A 17693-nucleotide genomic window follows, 5' to 3' on the forward strand; every position below is an offset into this window, starting at 1 on the left:
TGGTTGTTAAATCCTTGGCTGTCCTTTACAGCTCTGTTTTCTGTCTTCTGACTGGGCATCATCTCACCTAGCTGAGTATCCCATCCTATGGCATGTCTGGTTCCAAGGTGTGTACCAAAACCAGTGTTGGGCTCAACCCTCCTTGGCTTTTCTGCATGAGGACCTTGCTTGGGCCTTTTCCCAAGATTTCTGTGCTTGGGGAATCAGCTTTTGTAAAGCCTCTTGGCAAGTTTGGATGCAACTGGGCAATGAGGTCAACATTAAATGGGGCCTGAGAAAAAGCTACAACTATTTAAGCCTTGATTTCTGTAACAAATCAAGCTTGTGGAGGTGAAATAATACATTAAGAACATGCATACATGTTCTTAATCAATCTTTGTCGTGTTCAAAGAATGTTTTTGGAACAGTTAAAATGCCCTAAGTGTTAACATGTGACAGAGAACTATAGAAGCATTCAGACTGAGGAGTTCAAACTAGCTTTCTTAGTCTGAGGCAAAAATAGAATGAAATTTAGAAGAAATAAATATTTATCAACACTGTTGTAGGAATACTGTAGCTAATTCCTGAGTAACTTGCATCAATTTAAGAAGCAGGAGTTCTTTTGCAGTTGAATTGCTCATAGGCTTGAAGTAGGCAATGCAGAAAAGAGGAGTATGAGTCTGGCTGCCAGCTGAAGGGGATCCAATCCATAGGCATTTTAAGGATTCTAGGCTTCATTTCTTAAATTTACACTGGAAGTTAAATATAGAAGCACTTGGGGTTTTGACAGCCCTCTCCTGCTCTTGATTTGTTTAAAACAACTCCACAGCTTTTTGGTATTATAACTGTTTAAGTCACCATTTGAACAGTGAGCTGTGTCTTAAAATGATCCTCCTTCACTGAAAGCTTGAGAAAGAGAAAGGCCTTTTCTGTCTTGCTTTGGACATTGCTTTTATTACCACTTACTTGAAAATAAAACCATTATGACACTTCAAGAAAAGTAGTTGAAATCAGGATGAATGAGAATGGCCAATTGCACTGTATTGCTTGCTTTATTTTGGAGGGTGGGGGAAGTTGTTAGTCAAGAGCTTTGCTCCCCACAGTTGATTCAGCAGGGTGACAGAATCCTAGTAACTTTAACTTCTTTGTTTGCCTCCTTGCAAAATACTGCTTCCTCATTTGCAGTGTCAGAAAATTTTGTCCTTCTAGATGGTTCTGTGTCATTCCTTTTTCAACAGTTTCTCATTATTCTGCATGGTACTTGCTGGGGGAAAAACTGCTGTGGTCAGGAGTCAGCTCTAGGTATTGTGATTGTACCACCTTAAAGTAGGAGTTTTGTCATGGTGGTACAATAATTTTCAATACTCTTACTCTTGCATTCCCTCTTGTCATGTGTCACATCTGAGTTGTGATTATTTCTATAACCTCTGGGGTTAACTATGCCAACCTATGCACGTTTGTAATATTTTGAGTTTTATTGTAAATCAAAGGTGACTCCAACGAAGGGGAGAGAATGATGAGGAGGACTCTGTGGATATCAGAAAGCTAATTAATACTTTATTATCCTGTGCTATATACATTTCATCTAAACTGAATGTGCCAAGCAGTCACTCTGCACTCACCTGCTCACACTGCCCAGAATCTCGTGCCTGTGAGCTGACAGTCCCCCCACACACACAGAGTGGGCCCTGACAGGCCAAGGAAACAAAACATCCTCACTTTGGGTATACAATCTCCATATTGCATTCTACTTTGGCACAACACAAGCACAGCAAGTGATAAGAATTGTGTTTTCCCTTTCTCTGAGGTTCAGAGAATGTGAATCTCAGAAATCTTTGGGAAGAATTGTGCCTTGCTTTTCTCTATGAAGAGAAATATGGCAACAGAGTGTCACAGCAAATGCCATCTTAGACAATGCTGCAATAGAAATAATTTCACTTACATGATCAAGTTGATATGTATATGAAATAAACAGCATTTGTAATAATTTCTGCTAATGTCTCACTAGGGAAGGGGAGGGGAAAAGCCAGCTGTGAGTAGTATGTGCAGTTAGGTGTGCTAACCATCATTACTCATGTTTTACAGGCACCTCTTTAGGTACACCATCACAAGAAATGAGTAACAGTACCCAACAGGTGTCAGCATGCACAGAACCACCACAGAAGAGAACGAGGAGGAAGCTGATGGACTCTCCAGTGGTAGCTCCAAGCCCTCCTGCCTCCAGCCAGTGCAGCTTGCAGCACCTGGAGGATTCTCTGGCCAAGGAGGTGTACCCTCTGGTGGATACTCCAGACTCCTGCAAAAAGCCAGGGCACAGCTTCTGTGCTCAGGCTGTGCTGCAGGAGGCTTTGCACCTGGCAGGCCTGGGGACAGTCAGTGCCTGCAGTGCAGATGTGGCTGCCAGGAAGGGCAGCATCATGGACACCACGTGTGACGTGATCCCAGAGAGCCACCAAGCTCTCATGAACTCCACTATCATTCTCTATGAAGGTACAGATGAAACAGCTGAAATGTCTGCTTACTCATCTGTGAAGGAGTCTCAGCCATGCAGCAATAGCATTGTGCAAAGGTATTTTCCTTTTTTATGGGTGAGAAACATTATCAAGTCATTTAATCCTGCCTGTCTTTACAGCTGGGTTTTTCCATTTCTATCCATTTTATAAATACACCTAACATTTTGAAAATCAAACCCTCAGTTTTGATCAACATCAAATTCAATTCTGCCATTATTTTTAAAACAGTAGTATGTTAGTGACAACAAATGAAGTCAAAAGCTTATCCCGTTTTAGAAGATACGTACCAAAAAAAAAAAATAACAACACACTTTCTAAATTGATTGTGATGCCTTAGGCAAGTTACTTTCTCTAAGCCTTATGTTTTCTGTTTGTAAAATGGATACTTAACCTCTCCACATTGTGAAATGCCATGCTTAAAGCTGCCGAGTTCTTGAAAAGAACTCAGTCTTCAAAGCTTCTTCAAATAATATTAATGAAATTAATTTCCAGTTTTGGTTTTCAATTTACCGCATATATGTTTACAGTTAAGAACAAATTTACTTGACTTTTACCGAGAATATGTTTTACAAAACTAGAATTCTTTTATTTTAGACTTGATCTTTCTTCCCTAAGAAGCAAAAATTCTGCTCCAGTATTTGAGAAGCCCTCATATATGGCAATGACTTCAGCTGCTCAGAGAAAAAGAAAGATACTAAGGTAAGATTAAATTAATCCTTAAAAAAATCCTATACAAAATCTTATACAAAATGAATTTTCATTTCATATGTTCTTACTTCAGTTTCATTCTACTATTTCAAATCTGAAAACCTCTAATAAAAGTCATTTGAACCTGCATATGACATGTTCTGATTCAAATATGCTTGAATTCAATTGAATGTTTTTGTTCCTTTTCTGGGTAACTTCCGTTGGGTTTTTTTTTTTTTTTTTTTTTTTTTTTTGTTTTTTTCTTTAGTCTCATATTGCAACTTAATTTTTGCAGTCTGCTCTAGGAAGAACTTTTGTTTATGACCCTAAAAGAGATTTATTAGCAGGAACACCAGAAAAGCTGAAACTGAATAGACATTAAGTTGAATTGTAATTTTTTTTGTGTATGTATTTCTTTGGTTTTGGGGTTTTTTTTACTGTATTTAAACCTGATCAGCTCTGAAACAGCTGGTCTTTTTTTTCCTATTTCCAAAAGCAGAAATTGATACAACCATTTTTAAAATCATGTTACAAATGACCTGTTGCTAGACATGAGTGGAGCCAGCACTGCACAGGTCTTATAAAGAATATCTCTAGACTGTTGGGACAAGGCTATAGACAGATCACAGGACATGGAAGAAGCTCTAGTGCCTTTTTTGTTTATTAGCACCTTTAAAATAGAGAATTATTCTCAAAGATCAGTCATCTGGTCTAGTTTCATGTAACTGTTGTGATTGTTATCAATTACTGTTCTAAACTGTCTTGTTAGGAGGAGGAATAAATTCTTTTGCTCTAGAATGAGAAGGGAGGCGCTGCTCACTTTTTCAAATAGCTGATTATGAATTTAGCAAAATGAATCAGCTGTTCTCTGAAGGCAAGCTAGTTTTTTCTACTTTCTCTCTAAGGAAAGGTCAGGGAACTTTTGAAGCCTGATTTGTCTAGTCTTAAGGTAAAAGTTCTCAGACAGGCTTTTGAGGTACATTTTTTTTGTAATAACTGTGCAATAATTTTAAAGCATTTATATATATGCTTATTTCTTCCCAAAAGAGTAGCTGTTTCTGTTCACCTTGTTTCTTCTGTGTCTCCAACTTATTTCCCAGTACACTACAGAAAACTCCCACAACTTCTGTTCCTTTTTTAGAGATTGTCGTGCCTCAGTAACTTGCCTGTAGAATTAATTTTTTTCTGGTTTTGTCTAGCTGTTGATGATGAAGAGAAGGAATAAAAACACATTTCTGAAGGAGAAAAGGAGTATGCTCTTACTTTTCAGAGTGCCTTCATTCCTTTCTCTTCTTTACTTTTTCCCTCTTTTCTCCCCCATGCTTTCCCTAATTCAAGTGGCTCAATCCAGTCATTCATCTCCTACTAATGCTAGAATAAAAATATAAATTTCAGTCATATGGTCTGCATTATGAGTATAATTTGAAACAGTTGTATTTTCAGGACAAGGGATTAGAGGCAAGTCAGTCATAAGAGACTGTTTTACCAAATAATGGTATATTCTTATTGGCATAAGTTCTCATGAAAGAGGCATGCATGAGTAAATTTTTAGGACTGGCACAAGGAAAGTCTTAGTCTTTGCTCCTTGCTATATATTTTCATTTAGGCAGAAAATTATTATTAAGAAAGTGTGAGTTAGGGGACTCTAAAGTGGAAATAATACAATATTTATTACAGGAATAGGAAAAGCCAAGGAACTTGGGACATAAATACCATTAGCTTGTTTACGAGGCTGTCTGGCAGAGTGGAACTGAGGAGGTTTGTGAGGCAATTGCAGAAGGGTGAGATCAGATAGGTTCATAATTTTCACTGTAGACCTTAAGTCCATCACATAAAGTGCTGTGGATAAAATATAGAGGTTTTGTTTTAATGAATATGAAGCTGTAACAGTTTTCTTGCAGCTTAGTTAAAAAGTATTGTCTGCTATGAAGCCACCCCCTCCAACTGTGTTGGAGGATGTAGAAAAGTTATTGTAGCAATAAAAAAATGTGATTTGTTCAATAAACACAGCTTGGTCATTTCAAGGATTTTGTAACATGCCTTAAGATTATTTCTTAGTATAATTTGTATGTGGTGGCCATCAAACTGGCTTCTGTGGTTTCAAACAAAACTGTGACATATTGTCCTGCCTTTGAATACAAGTGCCAACATTGGTTCTTATTTCACAGCTGAAGGATTCTTGTAAATTTTTAAAAAGGAGAAAGGGCAAAGTATCCATAGATATACATAATAAATTAGCTTATTCTTTGCGTTCTGTTATGATTCTGTGAACACTGGATAATATTTAAAGTATTTCTACATTGCAAGCCAGAAGCCCTGTGAGCAGTGGCTGTACTGAAGGCAAACTCTTTGTGGCTCTTTTGCAGCTCCAGCTCGAACGCGGTGCTGGGCAGCCTGCAGGCGCCGGTGGCTGCCAAGCGCTCTCGGCAGGACGTGCTGCTGAGCCACGCAGCCCTGAGAGTGCCCCAGGGGGCTGGTGAGTGTCAGGGCTGGCCTGGGGACACTGCCTTGGCTACCTCAGCCCTTGCCTTTGGTGTTTTTCACATTCTGTGCTGCTTCAGTGTGTGGGTCTGGGCTTCACATTCAGGGATGGTGAGCTCTGTGCACAGAGCAGGGAGACAAAACAATTCCTGCTCCAGCTGGGCACCAAGGACAAATGATCCCAATCTCAGCCCCAGAGCACAAACCCCGTGGGCTGCAGAGAGAAAAACAAGCAGGCTGGGAGTGCCTGGGCTAAAGCTGCAATGGGACAATGAACTGCAAGGTGCAAATGGAGCAGAACTGATCCCAGGGAGAGAGCCCGGCAGCGCTCGTGCATTTTGGGGCCATTTTGGGTCATCTTGGGTGCAGCCCTGGCTGGGCTCTGGTGCTGCCCAAGGTGGATCCATGGAGGAGATGCTTTGAATCAATCCCTGCTTTATTCTGTAGCTCTGTCCAGCCCCTGCTCCAGGGCAGCCTGCACAAGGTGTCAGTTTCTGGGACAGGCATCACCTTGGTAACAGTGATTGCACAAGTTAATTAATTTTGCACAAGTTAATTAATTTTGCACTTGCCTCTCAATTCATTTTGTCACTTTAATAGCACGTGTTACTATAACAGTATACTAAGCCATTGGTTTGAGTAGTATATCCTTTTTTGTTTAAAAAAAGAGTCAGAATGTCAGTTATACAGATAGTAACTAATCAGAATTCAATTCAGTATTATTACAAGGTTGTTGGGAAACGCTTTTTCCCAGGAGTCAAGGTCTTCCATCAGAATAGTTTATCAACTTGTTGAGAAATTTTTTATTACTAATTATGTCTTTGCCCAAGTGTGGCTTATCAAGAAATAAAATTGTCTAATAATTTCCATACCAGTTTTTAATTCTTTGCTTTATTTTACAACACCAAACTGATTTGTTTTAACAGATAAAATGTATTTTCAGAGATTTATTGGTCTTAAAATTTGGGGCTATTTTGGGCAGAAACAATAACAGAGGCAAAATTATTTTGCTTTTAACATACTGCTGATAATAATATTAGCAAGTTCTGTTGTGTGAGAGTTTGGTCAATTATATGGCTTCTCTATGAGGTGCATAAATCTTTTCTGTGATAAAATCAGTTAGAATAATTTTTTCAGCCAATATTCACAAATGTCTTCACAATTCTATAAAAACCTCTGCCTTTTCTAGTGCATGGCATCAAGTTGCTTGGCATCTGACGCAGATTTTAATATGCTAAATCTGTACTAAATTTCTGTCTTCAGAGATACACTTGACAATCTTCATGGGCTGTCTAGGGGAAATCCAATATTAGTTTTTAAATTTTAGTCTGCTTTTCTTATGAAATAGAAAAGCAATGTGAGAAAACATCTCCATTGTATAGCTTTTTCCAGTGCTATGAGCAATACACTGCTTTTACAGCACATACATGTTTTTAAGTAAAAATTGCTGAGGGAATGTGAGGGAAAAGGTCTTACTCTGTATTCAGTGGAAATGTTGAGGTTGTGTTACAAGAAGCTTTCTGGAAACTGAATATCTGAGTCTAAGTTCTGTCTAACTGACTTATTAGGTAGATTGCAGACAGGGTTATGTCAGTACCAATGTCTGCTCCAGCAGGCCAGGTTAGGAAGGTTCCACTCTTCAATCCCAACTCTGGAATTAAGGAGCTATGGAGTGCAGAAGCACATTTTGAAATGAGAATAAAACTTTGATTATTCAGCATTGAACTGAATATGAAATAGATGTGATTTTTGAGAGCATGCATTACAAGAGCAGAATAAACCTTAACCAAATACCTAAGAGAAAGGGTTGTTTTCAGATTAAAAAGACCAAACTTTCTATAATAACATAGTGTTTATTTTTCAATGCTATTCTATAATAAGAAGGATTAATAACATTTTTTCTACATATTTTGATAGACCATGGTGCTTTTTTAATAGCATCTCCTGTCAGTTGAGCATCTAATCGTGGGTCTTTCTAGACAATTAAAACACTGCATTACCGAGCTAAGAGTGATTACATATTTGCATATTAAAATGAGGCTTTCAGTAAAGGAAAGAAATGTGTAAAAACTCCAAGACCTATTCTGAAAAGGAGGTCCATGTCAGCTACTGTCTACTTATGTTTATCAAAGGAGTTTCTCTCTGTTTCTAATAGCATTTTTTTTCTTCACTAGGAGTTAAAATGAAGAGCAGGAAGCAAGAACAGACTGTGCCAAGGAACTTCATTAGAAGCCTTTCTCAAGGAAGTGTCCCACTGGATGTTAAATCAAGGACATCAAAAAATCTTTTACTTCGTGTTTCCAAGAAAAAAAATAGGATTTAGTTCAGAGTTCATCCCTATTTCAAGTGGGATTGATGGATAGCAAATGTGAATAGGATTAATTGTGATTTCCTCCTGTAAATAGTTTTGAGAGCTTCGAGGTGGAAATCTTACAAAAGTTATTTTGACCCCTAAATTATTTTCATTGGAGTAGCTTCCTTGTGTTAAAATAGATTTTCATTTAGAAGCAAGTTAGGCAATTGCTAATATTGGAACGTGTTCATGCTTAGCATTACAATGCCTTAGATGCTCTTAGATTGTTAGCATCTATGGATGACCTGTGGAGTTCCAAGAGACAGAAAAATATTTCCAAAACTGGCATTTTTTCCTTTTTTTTTGTCTTTCTGTTTTTTCGTCTGTTACTTGGTTGTAAATGTTCCTGTTCTGTTTTTTCAATTTAATTCAGCTGTAAATATGTCTTTTATTAATGACTGCAAATAAAATTTAATATTAAGACCAATGTAATGTGAAATGTATTTCTAGCAAAAGATGTTCCTTTCTTCTTTTATGAAAAATGTCTAAATAGATTTTGACAAATATTGTTATAAGTACATACTGTTTATAGTGACTTCTAGCAAATCATTAATGTTCAGAGACAGAGCAATGTATAGCTGTGCTGTAACCTTGACAGCCTGCCCAGCCTTCAGAATGTCATTCTGCTCTGTTGGGCCTGTGCAAGTGAAGTGAATTTCGCCAATCTGGTGAGAGGCAGAGGAAGAAGTCCTGTAAGTAGTTTGTGGTGTCAGAACTGTCTGAAGCAAGGAGCTTCCCAGAGCTTGATCATTTCACTACTGTGCTGCAGAATTCATGCTTGACACATTGAAGGAGCATTTTTCACAAGCCTCTGAAGAAGGAAATGGAAACTGCCTGCAGAAACGTCCAGGACCACCTCTGGGAGGAGCAGACCGTGGTGCAGGAGCAGTCTTCATTGGGGAAGTTCAAAGAGGAAGAAATCATTTCTTAAGAAGAAATAGGCATTGCTAGTTAAAAATACTAGGGGAGAGAAATTGAATCCTCCTAGTTGCTTTCTAAAAGGGTTATGGTTGATATAGTTGTGGTGAGCCTGGGATCTTGTAGTGTAATGAGAACTGGGAAAAGGTTTCTGTGAAGCCTGAAAACTAGGATTTGGGATATTTTGTCCACATAGCAAGGTGAAGTCATTTCAGTAGAACAAAGAGGGAGGGTCACTTCAATATTTCCCTATTATGATGAACAGCAAGATTTTGGAATTAATTTTAATTTATGATTTTGATACAGCTGAAGTTGTAAAGACTATTTTTTTTTTGAGTTATGAGATTTTTTTCAGATTCTCAGTGTTTCTTGTAAAATGTACAGAGGGAGCTTCTTTTGTTGCTGTCATGTGTACAAGAGGCATGTTGGGTTTTGCTAAATATATTTGTTACTTTCATTGCTCTCATGACTTGCAAGACACACAAATGTCCGCAGCAAAATCTTGCAAAGTTTTTAGACAAGCTTGTGCATGCACCATATTGATAGTCAAAACATAAAACTGATGACTCCCATGTTTTCTTAATGGCTTTGGCATGCACTTGAGTGGAATCGCTTGGTTCAGTTGCAACACTTGCAGGGACAAAAAAAATTATTGAGAAAATTAAAACCTGTGATTTGAGAGTGATTCAATCAGAAGTTGATCATAGATTTGTTAGCTAGGTACATATTTACCATTTATAGCTAGCATAAATTTATAGCTAGCAGATTGAAGGGAGGTTTTTTATTTCATATTGCTATTGAGTAATGTTCTGCACTATTAATTGTACATGCATTTGTTTTCTTACCTACTGTGAGCATATCTAGACTTCATAGGCAGAAAGTGCTTCCCAGCACATTTCTCACACATTACTGGCACAAAACTTCTCATAACTTTTCATTACCCAAGAAGTTTTTCTGTCAGATTGCCAGTTAGGTAGAAAGCAATGTGTGTTTGGGAGGCAGTGGAGGTGTGACATAGCTCATTTCATTTCCTTGCCAATCTACTCTGCTACCTGCTGGCTTGTCTTTACAAACTAATTAAGGAACAGCATTTATCTGAAGTACACATTTTGCTGATTTCACTGTTGTACCACACAGGGTTAAGTGTTGCAAGTGTGAAACAGATGTTAAAGATCTCATCCCACTGGGAAATTCTTACAAAAACATTCAAAGGCTGCAGGCTATGGTTTGCACTATTATAATAACATTCAATCAGCATAAAATGCTTCTCAGACCATTAACTTGGCCCATTCAACTTAGCAAACTTTAAGCCCAATTGATTTTTAGTTACTCAAGAAATTCCAAGAAGGAGGAATTAGAAGAAAGAGAAAAGCTCACTGCCCCATTCTGGCTTCCAGCAGTGTTCAGATGGAAGCTCCAAGATGAAGGGAGGGTCAAGATGAAATGTTCACCTCATGTCTGGCCTCAGACAGCCCTGTGCCTTCCCCCAGCTGGGGCTTGTGCCCCTTTGGCTCTCAGGAGCTGGGTTAGGGCCGAGTGGAGCATTGTGCCTGTGTTTGGCTCCCCTGCCAGCCTGGGACAGAGGCTCCAGGGGCACTTCAGAGGCTTTAATAGAGCCACAAACCATTTCAAAAAGGGCTTCCAGGGTAAACTGACAAAAATTATTGAAATTGAATTATTCAGTTAACTGGAACAAAAGAAGAGATGGAGAAGCATGTTAGTTGCTGAAGTACTGGGCAATAAAATAACGAATGTAACTCAAAAAGGAAAACAGCCCAAATTGTACATATGTGGCAATAGGTTCTCAAATAGATATTACTAGTCAGGAAAGAGACCTTGGAGTTATTGTAAAAATGCCATGAGAACGTCATCTCTGTGGTCAAAATAGCACAAAAACCCATGAGGAACAAACCCTTGTGCAAATTCCTTGCCTGAGTCCTGGTGCTGTCCTATACATTTCAAATAAATGTGGTTGGATTACAAAGAGTATAAAAATGGATGAGAGGATCAATTAAAGCAGTGAACAGCCTGAATACAAATAACAGTTTAGGAGCACTTCACCCTGGAAGTGAGGAGTTCTGTTCAAAGTGTATGAAATAAGTCATGGAAAAAGGGACTAGGCAACAATTATTCACTGCTTCTTGCTGTATGAGACCTAAATGGCAAGTTCAAAACACATGACATTTCCTCCCTGAATAGCATATGTGATGACAAAGTCTGGAGCTTAAAATGTGATGGATGTCAAAAGAGTTGAGTTCAAAACTGATTACTCAGATCTGTGGAATACTTTGTTCTTTAACTCTGTCTAGCCTCTGTTCTAGGCCAGCCTTCACAAGGCACCAGCAGTGCTCAACAGCAGCTGCTGATGGAAGCCTGAAAGAAAGGAAAGGGAGAGAATTTTTATTTACTACCTGGTGCTACCTTCACCTGACAACAGTCATGGAAGGACTCCCTTGGAGGGGGAAGGCTGGGGGTTGTACTTGTATAATATCATTTGTGGGCACAGAGTTTGGGGTGATTGGGGCCCAGCCTCATCCCCAGTGTCTCCAGCTGTGCAGGACAGGTGAATGCTGTTGAAGGTGAGGAGCCATGGGGTGCCCAGGGGTGCTGAGCAATCACACAGAGGGCACACAGGGGCAGGGCATCAACAGGAGGGCATAAAAGGATGAAAAGAGCTGAGGGACGAAAAGAGCAGCCACTAGCAGCCTCCTAAAGCGCCGTGTGTTACTCTGGGCTGAAGCTTTCTGGAATTGAAATTGTGTGGTGGCACTCTGGGTATGGTGGCTGTCTCAGCTGGGACGTGCTGTGACACAGGAGGGTAGCCCTCCGACAGCCTGTGTGGTCAACAGAGAACAGAAGGGTGGAAGAAACTCTTCCAGAAGGCAGCTCAGAGCGGGCAGCTGGCTTGGATTCTTTTGGCAATGCACTCACCGAGCAGGAAAGTCTTGTTCCTAGAGACCTTGAAGCTTGGTGTTCTGGATGTCTCCTCCCAAATGAGTTTTATGTTTACTCTCCATATTTATATGTGTGGATTTATAATAATCCCATATATGTAGTTTTATAACTATTCCATATGTGTGGCTTTATAATAATGCACCAGGATGAGGAATGGATGAAAGTTTCTGACCTTTTGGCCTGGTTTGGGGCATCTTTCTGAGATTGGGACTTGTAGGTGAGAGTCCACCCTCATGGAGATGAAGAGGTCCAGGAACCATAATGGGCACCAAGTGCTGTTTCTGATCTCAGCAGGGTAATGGCTTTGTGTAAATTAGGAATTCCCATTTTGGAGAGTGTAGTGGTTTTGCTTTGAGAATTTTTTAATTTTGAGATTGACAGACAGATATGTAGAAGCTTTTGTATTACACCTATAGATGTCTCCCATGTTAAACTACCACAGAGAGTGACAGAAAAAAGCTGCAACAACCTAAAACAAACCACAAACCAAAACAAAACCACAGAATCCACATACATTCCAGTATAGCTATAAAACTTGGAAATAGTGATTTTCATCTTTTCATCTTGCATCATAATCTTATTTCATAGTCTGGCTTTGCTTTTTAATCTGGTTCTCAGTTTGTCTTCCCTCCAGCTGACCTTTAAATCATGCATTTCTCAGGCTTCTATTCTGTGACACTTTTCTGTTCTCCTTCACCCAGAAGAGAAAATATATGTTGGACATTGATACAGGGGGGGTTAATTTTGTGGTTGCTTTAGGATATTTCATTTCAGGCTCATTGGCCTGTTAAAAGATAAAGAAATTTTTAAGCACTGAAGAAGTTTTAAAGCAGTGGGAAGCTCTGGAAGCTGGATTGCCTTCACACTATTCATGCATCCAGAATTTAAAGGTGCTGTGGAAGCTCACAGAAATATATACTGAATATGATAAAATATATTGGAATTATAGAATATTTTCTGACTGAATCAATTCCCATTCCTCAGTCCCTGGTCTAAGACTTTTCAGAGATGATCAGAATGTTTGCACATTATAATTTGTGTATTTTCTAAGTCTTCCCCTTTGCACACAAGCATGTGTTTTGCTTTCAGGTAATTTTAGGAGAAATACTTTTAAAGGGGTTTTCTTTACAAAGCAAATTTAAGCTGCTTTTTCCTAAATGGTTTGGAAAAAATAAATGTTTTGGAGAAAAGTGGAAAAAATTGTTTATTTAATAGGCAAACCATTTGCTAGCACAAATAATGAACAATATTGAAGAATAAAACTTCTTGTTGCTTTAGAAGATGTTATAAACTCAAGTTTTTTGTGGGCTGTGGCTTGGTTTACTCAGTTTGTTATTAATTTTTCTGGCATTGAAATTGTTGTGGTTTAGGTTTGGTTTGGTGGGGTACAGGTGTGGGATTTTGGTGGTTTTTGGGGTGTTTTTGTTCAGAGTAGGTTTAAAGAAAAGGAAAAACCCTCCAGTTTAGGGAACTCATCTGCTGTAGTTCGTTAAAACTAACTAAAATAAAGGAGAGCTCTGGTTTGTTGTCTGGTTGTGTTTTATAGACAGAATTGTTTTGCAGTAGGAATGTGCAGGAGTGAGGAGTGAGAGTGCAGCTTTCTTGAAAACAAACTCTGGGATTTTGTTCTTTTGTTGTTTTTAGGACTAATCTTAAAGGTGTAAAACTTATTTTTGAGTTACACATATGAACGGGGATAGGAGTATTATAAAGTTACTTTAGGATATTTTACTTTTTATTTTTATATGCTATATATTTTATATATGGTTCATTACTAAAACTGTTATATATTCTAACTTTATGAACACATATTATACATAGGTATATGTAGCATACAGTTATATATAGACAATCACAGTAACATTTAACAAGCAGTGATATTTACCCATAGTTCTTACTTAATTAGATTTTTTTTGAGGTATACATTGTGTTGCTCTTTTATTCTTTGTATTATTTACTATGTGTCACTTGGTCTTTGAGTAAAAACAACTTTATGAATTTGTTTTTTTTAATTTGAGGTAGAATTTATTTAAATCTTCTTTTACAATAAACTTCAAAACTAATGACATGCATTAATAGGACTTTGTTTTTGTTTATTGTATGTAGGGGTTTAGGTTGTGTAGGGTTTGTTGGATTAGTGGAACTTTGGGTCTTAATTAGGTGGCTTTTGTTGGAGATTGTTCTTAATTACTGAAAGATCCCCCACCCTATATTTTAAGGGGGCTTTTAGCAGTCTATTGTACTTTTTTACTTTGTAGTTGGTGTATGGTAGGAGACATGGTATATACTTATTTATACACTTATTTATACACTTATTTAGTGTTAGATTTTTTCGTTTAGGTGTTGATAAGGTTGGTTTTGAAATGAGTTCTGTGGTTTGATTTCATTTTTTCAGGGTTCTATGCTTGTAAAGGATGTGTGTTTTAAGGTTCAGCATGGTGCTATGGGCTGTAGTGTGAGGTATTTATAGGGAAGGGTTTAAGTTACTCAGTGGTGGTTATTGTTGCTGTGAGCACAATAGGGTTTGTTTTGGTGTGTTTGGGGTAGTGCAATGTCATTAATCTGCTAGTTTTTTATATTTATATTTGGATTATTGCTCATTATGTTATAGGAGGTTTGGTTTGGTTGATGGTAGTATATATTTTACACTTGTGGACAACTTGAGAAATACTCTTTATGGTTAGCTTTGCTCTTGGGTTTTGTGTCTACCTACAGGTGGTATTTTTATTTTGATGACTGGAGGCACTCTGAGTTTATTTACTTAGGAATCACTTTTGTGTTGCTAATTTAAATTTGGTTTTGATACTTGTACTTTTGTAGCTTGATTTACTTATTTGTTGTTCTGGTGGTTTTTATTAGCTTTATTTTTGAGAATATGGGTCTTTATATGATGGACTTTTATAGGAATTTTTTTTTACTTTGATAGTGATAGTTTTTTACTTATTAGTAGCTTAAATTGGGTTTTTCTACAGTGTTAATTAGTTTTTTATATCTTAGTTTTATAGAGTATTGGTTACTGTTTACAAATTAGAGTAGAGGTAGAATTTTGGGGTTTTTTAGTAATGTTTTGGGCTACTTGAATAGCTTTGAGTTTAGTGAGTTGGTTTGATGTACTGTTTTAGTAGTTTTGTGATTTGTTTTGTGGGGTTTTATATAGTTGGGGAGTTTTGGGTTGATTTTCACAATGGGATAGGAATCATTAGTGAAAAGAGTGTAAAGTTTTTTTTTGTTGGTAGTTGGCTACATGGTGCAGTTTTTAAATATGTGTTACCTTTGGGGTTTTTTGGTTAGTGAGACTAAATTTTTTACTTTTAGGTTAATTTGTAATTATTTTTAAAATCTTTGGGTGATTTAGTGTTTTAATATGAGTGTGTTGAGTAATGAGGGCAATCTGCATTATGTGGAGGTGGTAACATGGTGGGCAGAGGGAATTTTTCTCTTTGAGTGTTTACTTTGGCATTGGTGGAGGGGGTTTTTTTGGTGGGGTTTTTTGGTGGGGTTTTTTGGTGGGGTTTTTTTGGTGTTTTTTATTTGTTTTTTAACTCTTTTTTTTACTCGCTTTTTGTAGTTTTAACTTTAAAATCTTCGTGGTTGGCCTTGAGTTTTGTTAGGCACTTTCTGTTAAAGGTTTAAAGACAGATGATGGTTCTTGGTTGCAGAGTACATTTTTTATGTGTGATTTTGTTTGGACTCTGTTCAGGGTTATTGTGTGAGCAATTTTTTGTTTAACTGGGGTCAAGGTTTGTTGTTTTTTAGGGTTTTATTGGAAAGTGATCTTTTTGGGGGTGATTAGGTAAAGAGGGTTTATCATTGGGTTGTATTTAGGAACGTGCATTTTTTAAAAGCTTATTTTGCTTGGGAAAATCTGTTGAGTTTTTTTATTGGTTGGTGGAGATATTGTGAGTTTGTTGATGACATTGGTGGGAATTTGATGCTGTTTATTTTGTTATTTTATTTTTAGGAACTGGACTTTTTGAGTAGGTTTTTTTAATTTTTCTGATGGTGAAATTGGTTTTAAACATTTTTGCTGCTGTGTTATTTTACTCAATGATGTAATGAATGTATTGTAGATGGTTTGGAGCTTTACTCTTTTTTAGTGTAGTTTGGATGAGTTTATGTTAGATGGTGGGGCAGTGGTTTTATTTTTGGGTAGTTGGTTTTAGGTGTATTGTATGTTTTTTATGTAAGAGTAAACAGGTTTGTATTTTGTTGTTAGAGGAAAGGAGAAAAATGTACTGGTAATGTTAATAGTGTTATTTTGTTGTTTTGGATTTTAGTTTGTATTGGAGTTTCAATCCATTTGATACAGCAGTGTTTAATGGTGGTATTAGCGTTTAATACAGCAGTATTTAAGGTATGATAGTTTATAGTTAAGTTTTATTTGTTTTAGATTTGGGAATAGGCTAAATGGGCTTGTTGAAGAGTGAGTGGGTTTTGGGGTTTTTTTTGGTGTTTTAGTTTATGATGTATTTTTTGGATGGGAATTACACTGTTTTGGGTTGTTTGGTGCTGGTGGTGGTGTATTGTTGGGTGGTAATTGGTATTTGTTGGGGATATTTTAAGAAGTTTTATTGTAGATGGAATTTTTTGATAGTTAAGGTCGGGTGTTTAATTGTTTGATGCTTTTTGTTTTTACAGTTGTTATTTTAAATGTTTACATGAGTTTCTTTGGGTTTTTGAAAAACTGACTTTGGAGGAAGTCTGTGCTTAAATTGAATGGGGGCTTTGAGCTAGTTACAACAGAGTGGCTTTTTGGACTTTCTTTTAGTTATTTAGTTTTTACTAAAGTAAAACTTTGTGATCTTTTTGTTACGCTAGTAATAGAAACAGATTTTGTCTTTATATATTTTGATGGGATAATTGGGTACTGTGTGCTAATGTTGATTAAGGTTTTATATTTTTGTGGTTTTGATGTGCTAGGTTAATGAATTTATGCAGTTTAAAACCAGTTTTTTCTAGCTTTTACTTTAAGCTTGGTTTTTTTTTTTCTCTTGGTATATCTTTTGTAGTGCTTTTTATGGGGATTGGATATGTTGGTTTTATTATTATTATATTTGGTAGTTTGGTTACGGGTTATTGGAGCTGAGTTTTTTGGGGGGAACTTTTTCTTTGAGTCTTGTTTTTTTAATTTAGGCACTTGCTGTGTTACAGTAGCAGTAGATTTTTTTATCTTATTTCCTTATGGAAATAGAAAATAAAAATATGGAAATAGAATTTTATGGGAATTTCCTTATGGAATTTTTTTTTTTACCATCATGTAGTGGGGGTACCTTCTCTCTCTGTTTGGGGGACATTTACATTTGGTATTAGAACTTCTGATTGGTATTGCTGAGATATGGAGAAGGTATTTTTAAATTTTTTCTTTGAGTTTTTTGTGATTTTTTTAGTTTTATATTTTAATTTTTGTAGACATGCTTTTACAGTTGTGATTTTTCTATGTATTGGGTTATGCACAGTATTTGTATATGTTTGGAGCTTTTTTGTTGTATTTTCTTTGGGGTTTTGGGTTTTGTTTTATTTTCTTTGGGTTTCTTTGGGTTTTTTTAATTATTGTTAAAGTACAAGTGCATTTTTGTGGTCTAAGTTGTACAAGTTTTTCACTATATTATGGATGTACATGGTACTAAGTCTGGATTTATAGTCTTTAGGTTATTTGAGAAGACAATTTCTGCTACTGCCATTTTTTTAAGCATTGAATTTTTAGGTTTCTGGTTTTTTATTGAGTTTGTTGTATCTAGAGATGGTTTGTATATAGATATTTTTGTGTTACACTTCTTAGGACCCGTGCTCAGAGATGGTGAGAGTCA

The 17693-nt window shown here is 36.9% G+C and overlaps 1 protein-coding gene across 1 annotated transcript in view; it reads left to right on the forward strand.

The window, feature by feature from the left end:
- Nucleotides 1–8430, forward strand: part of KIF18A (kinesin family member 18A) — a 31245-nt gene extending 22815 nt beyond the window's left edge. The window contains exons 14-17 of the mRNA XM_059474417.1: nt 2065–2548; nt 3087–3191; nt 5546–5655; nt 7835–8430. Of these exons, the coding sequence (XP_059330400.1) occupies nt 2065–2548; nt 3087–3191; nt 5546–5655; nt 7835–7983 (848 nt within the window). The 3' untranslated portion in view covers nt 7984–8430. The remainder of the gene's footprint in view (nt 1–2064; nt 2549–3086; nt 3192–5545; nt 5656–7834) is intronic.
- The last annotated feature ends 9263 nt before the right edge of the window (nt 8431–17693 follow it).

This window comes from Ammospiza nelsoni, chromosome 6, assembly GCF_027579445.1.
Source record: "Ammospiza nelsoni isolate bAmmNel1 chromosome 6, bAmmNel1.pri, whole genome shotgun sequence".
Taxonomy (NCBI): Eukaryota; Metazoa; Chordata; class Aves; order Passeriformes; family Passerellidae; genus Ammospiza; species Ammospiza nelsoni.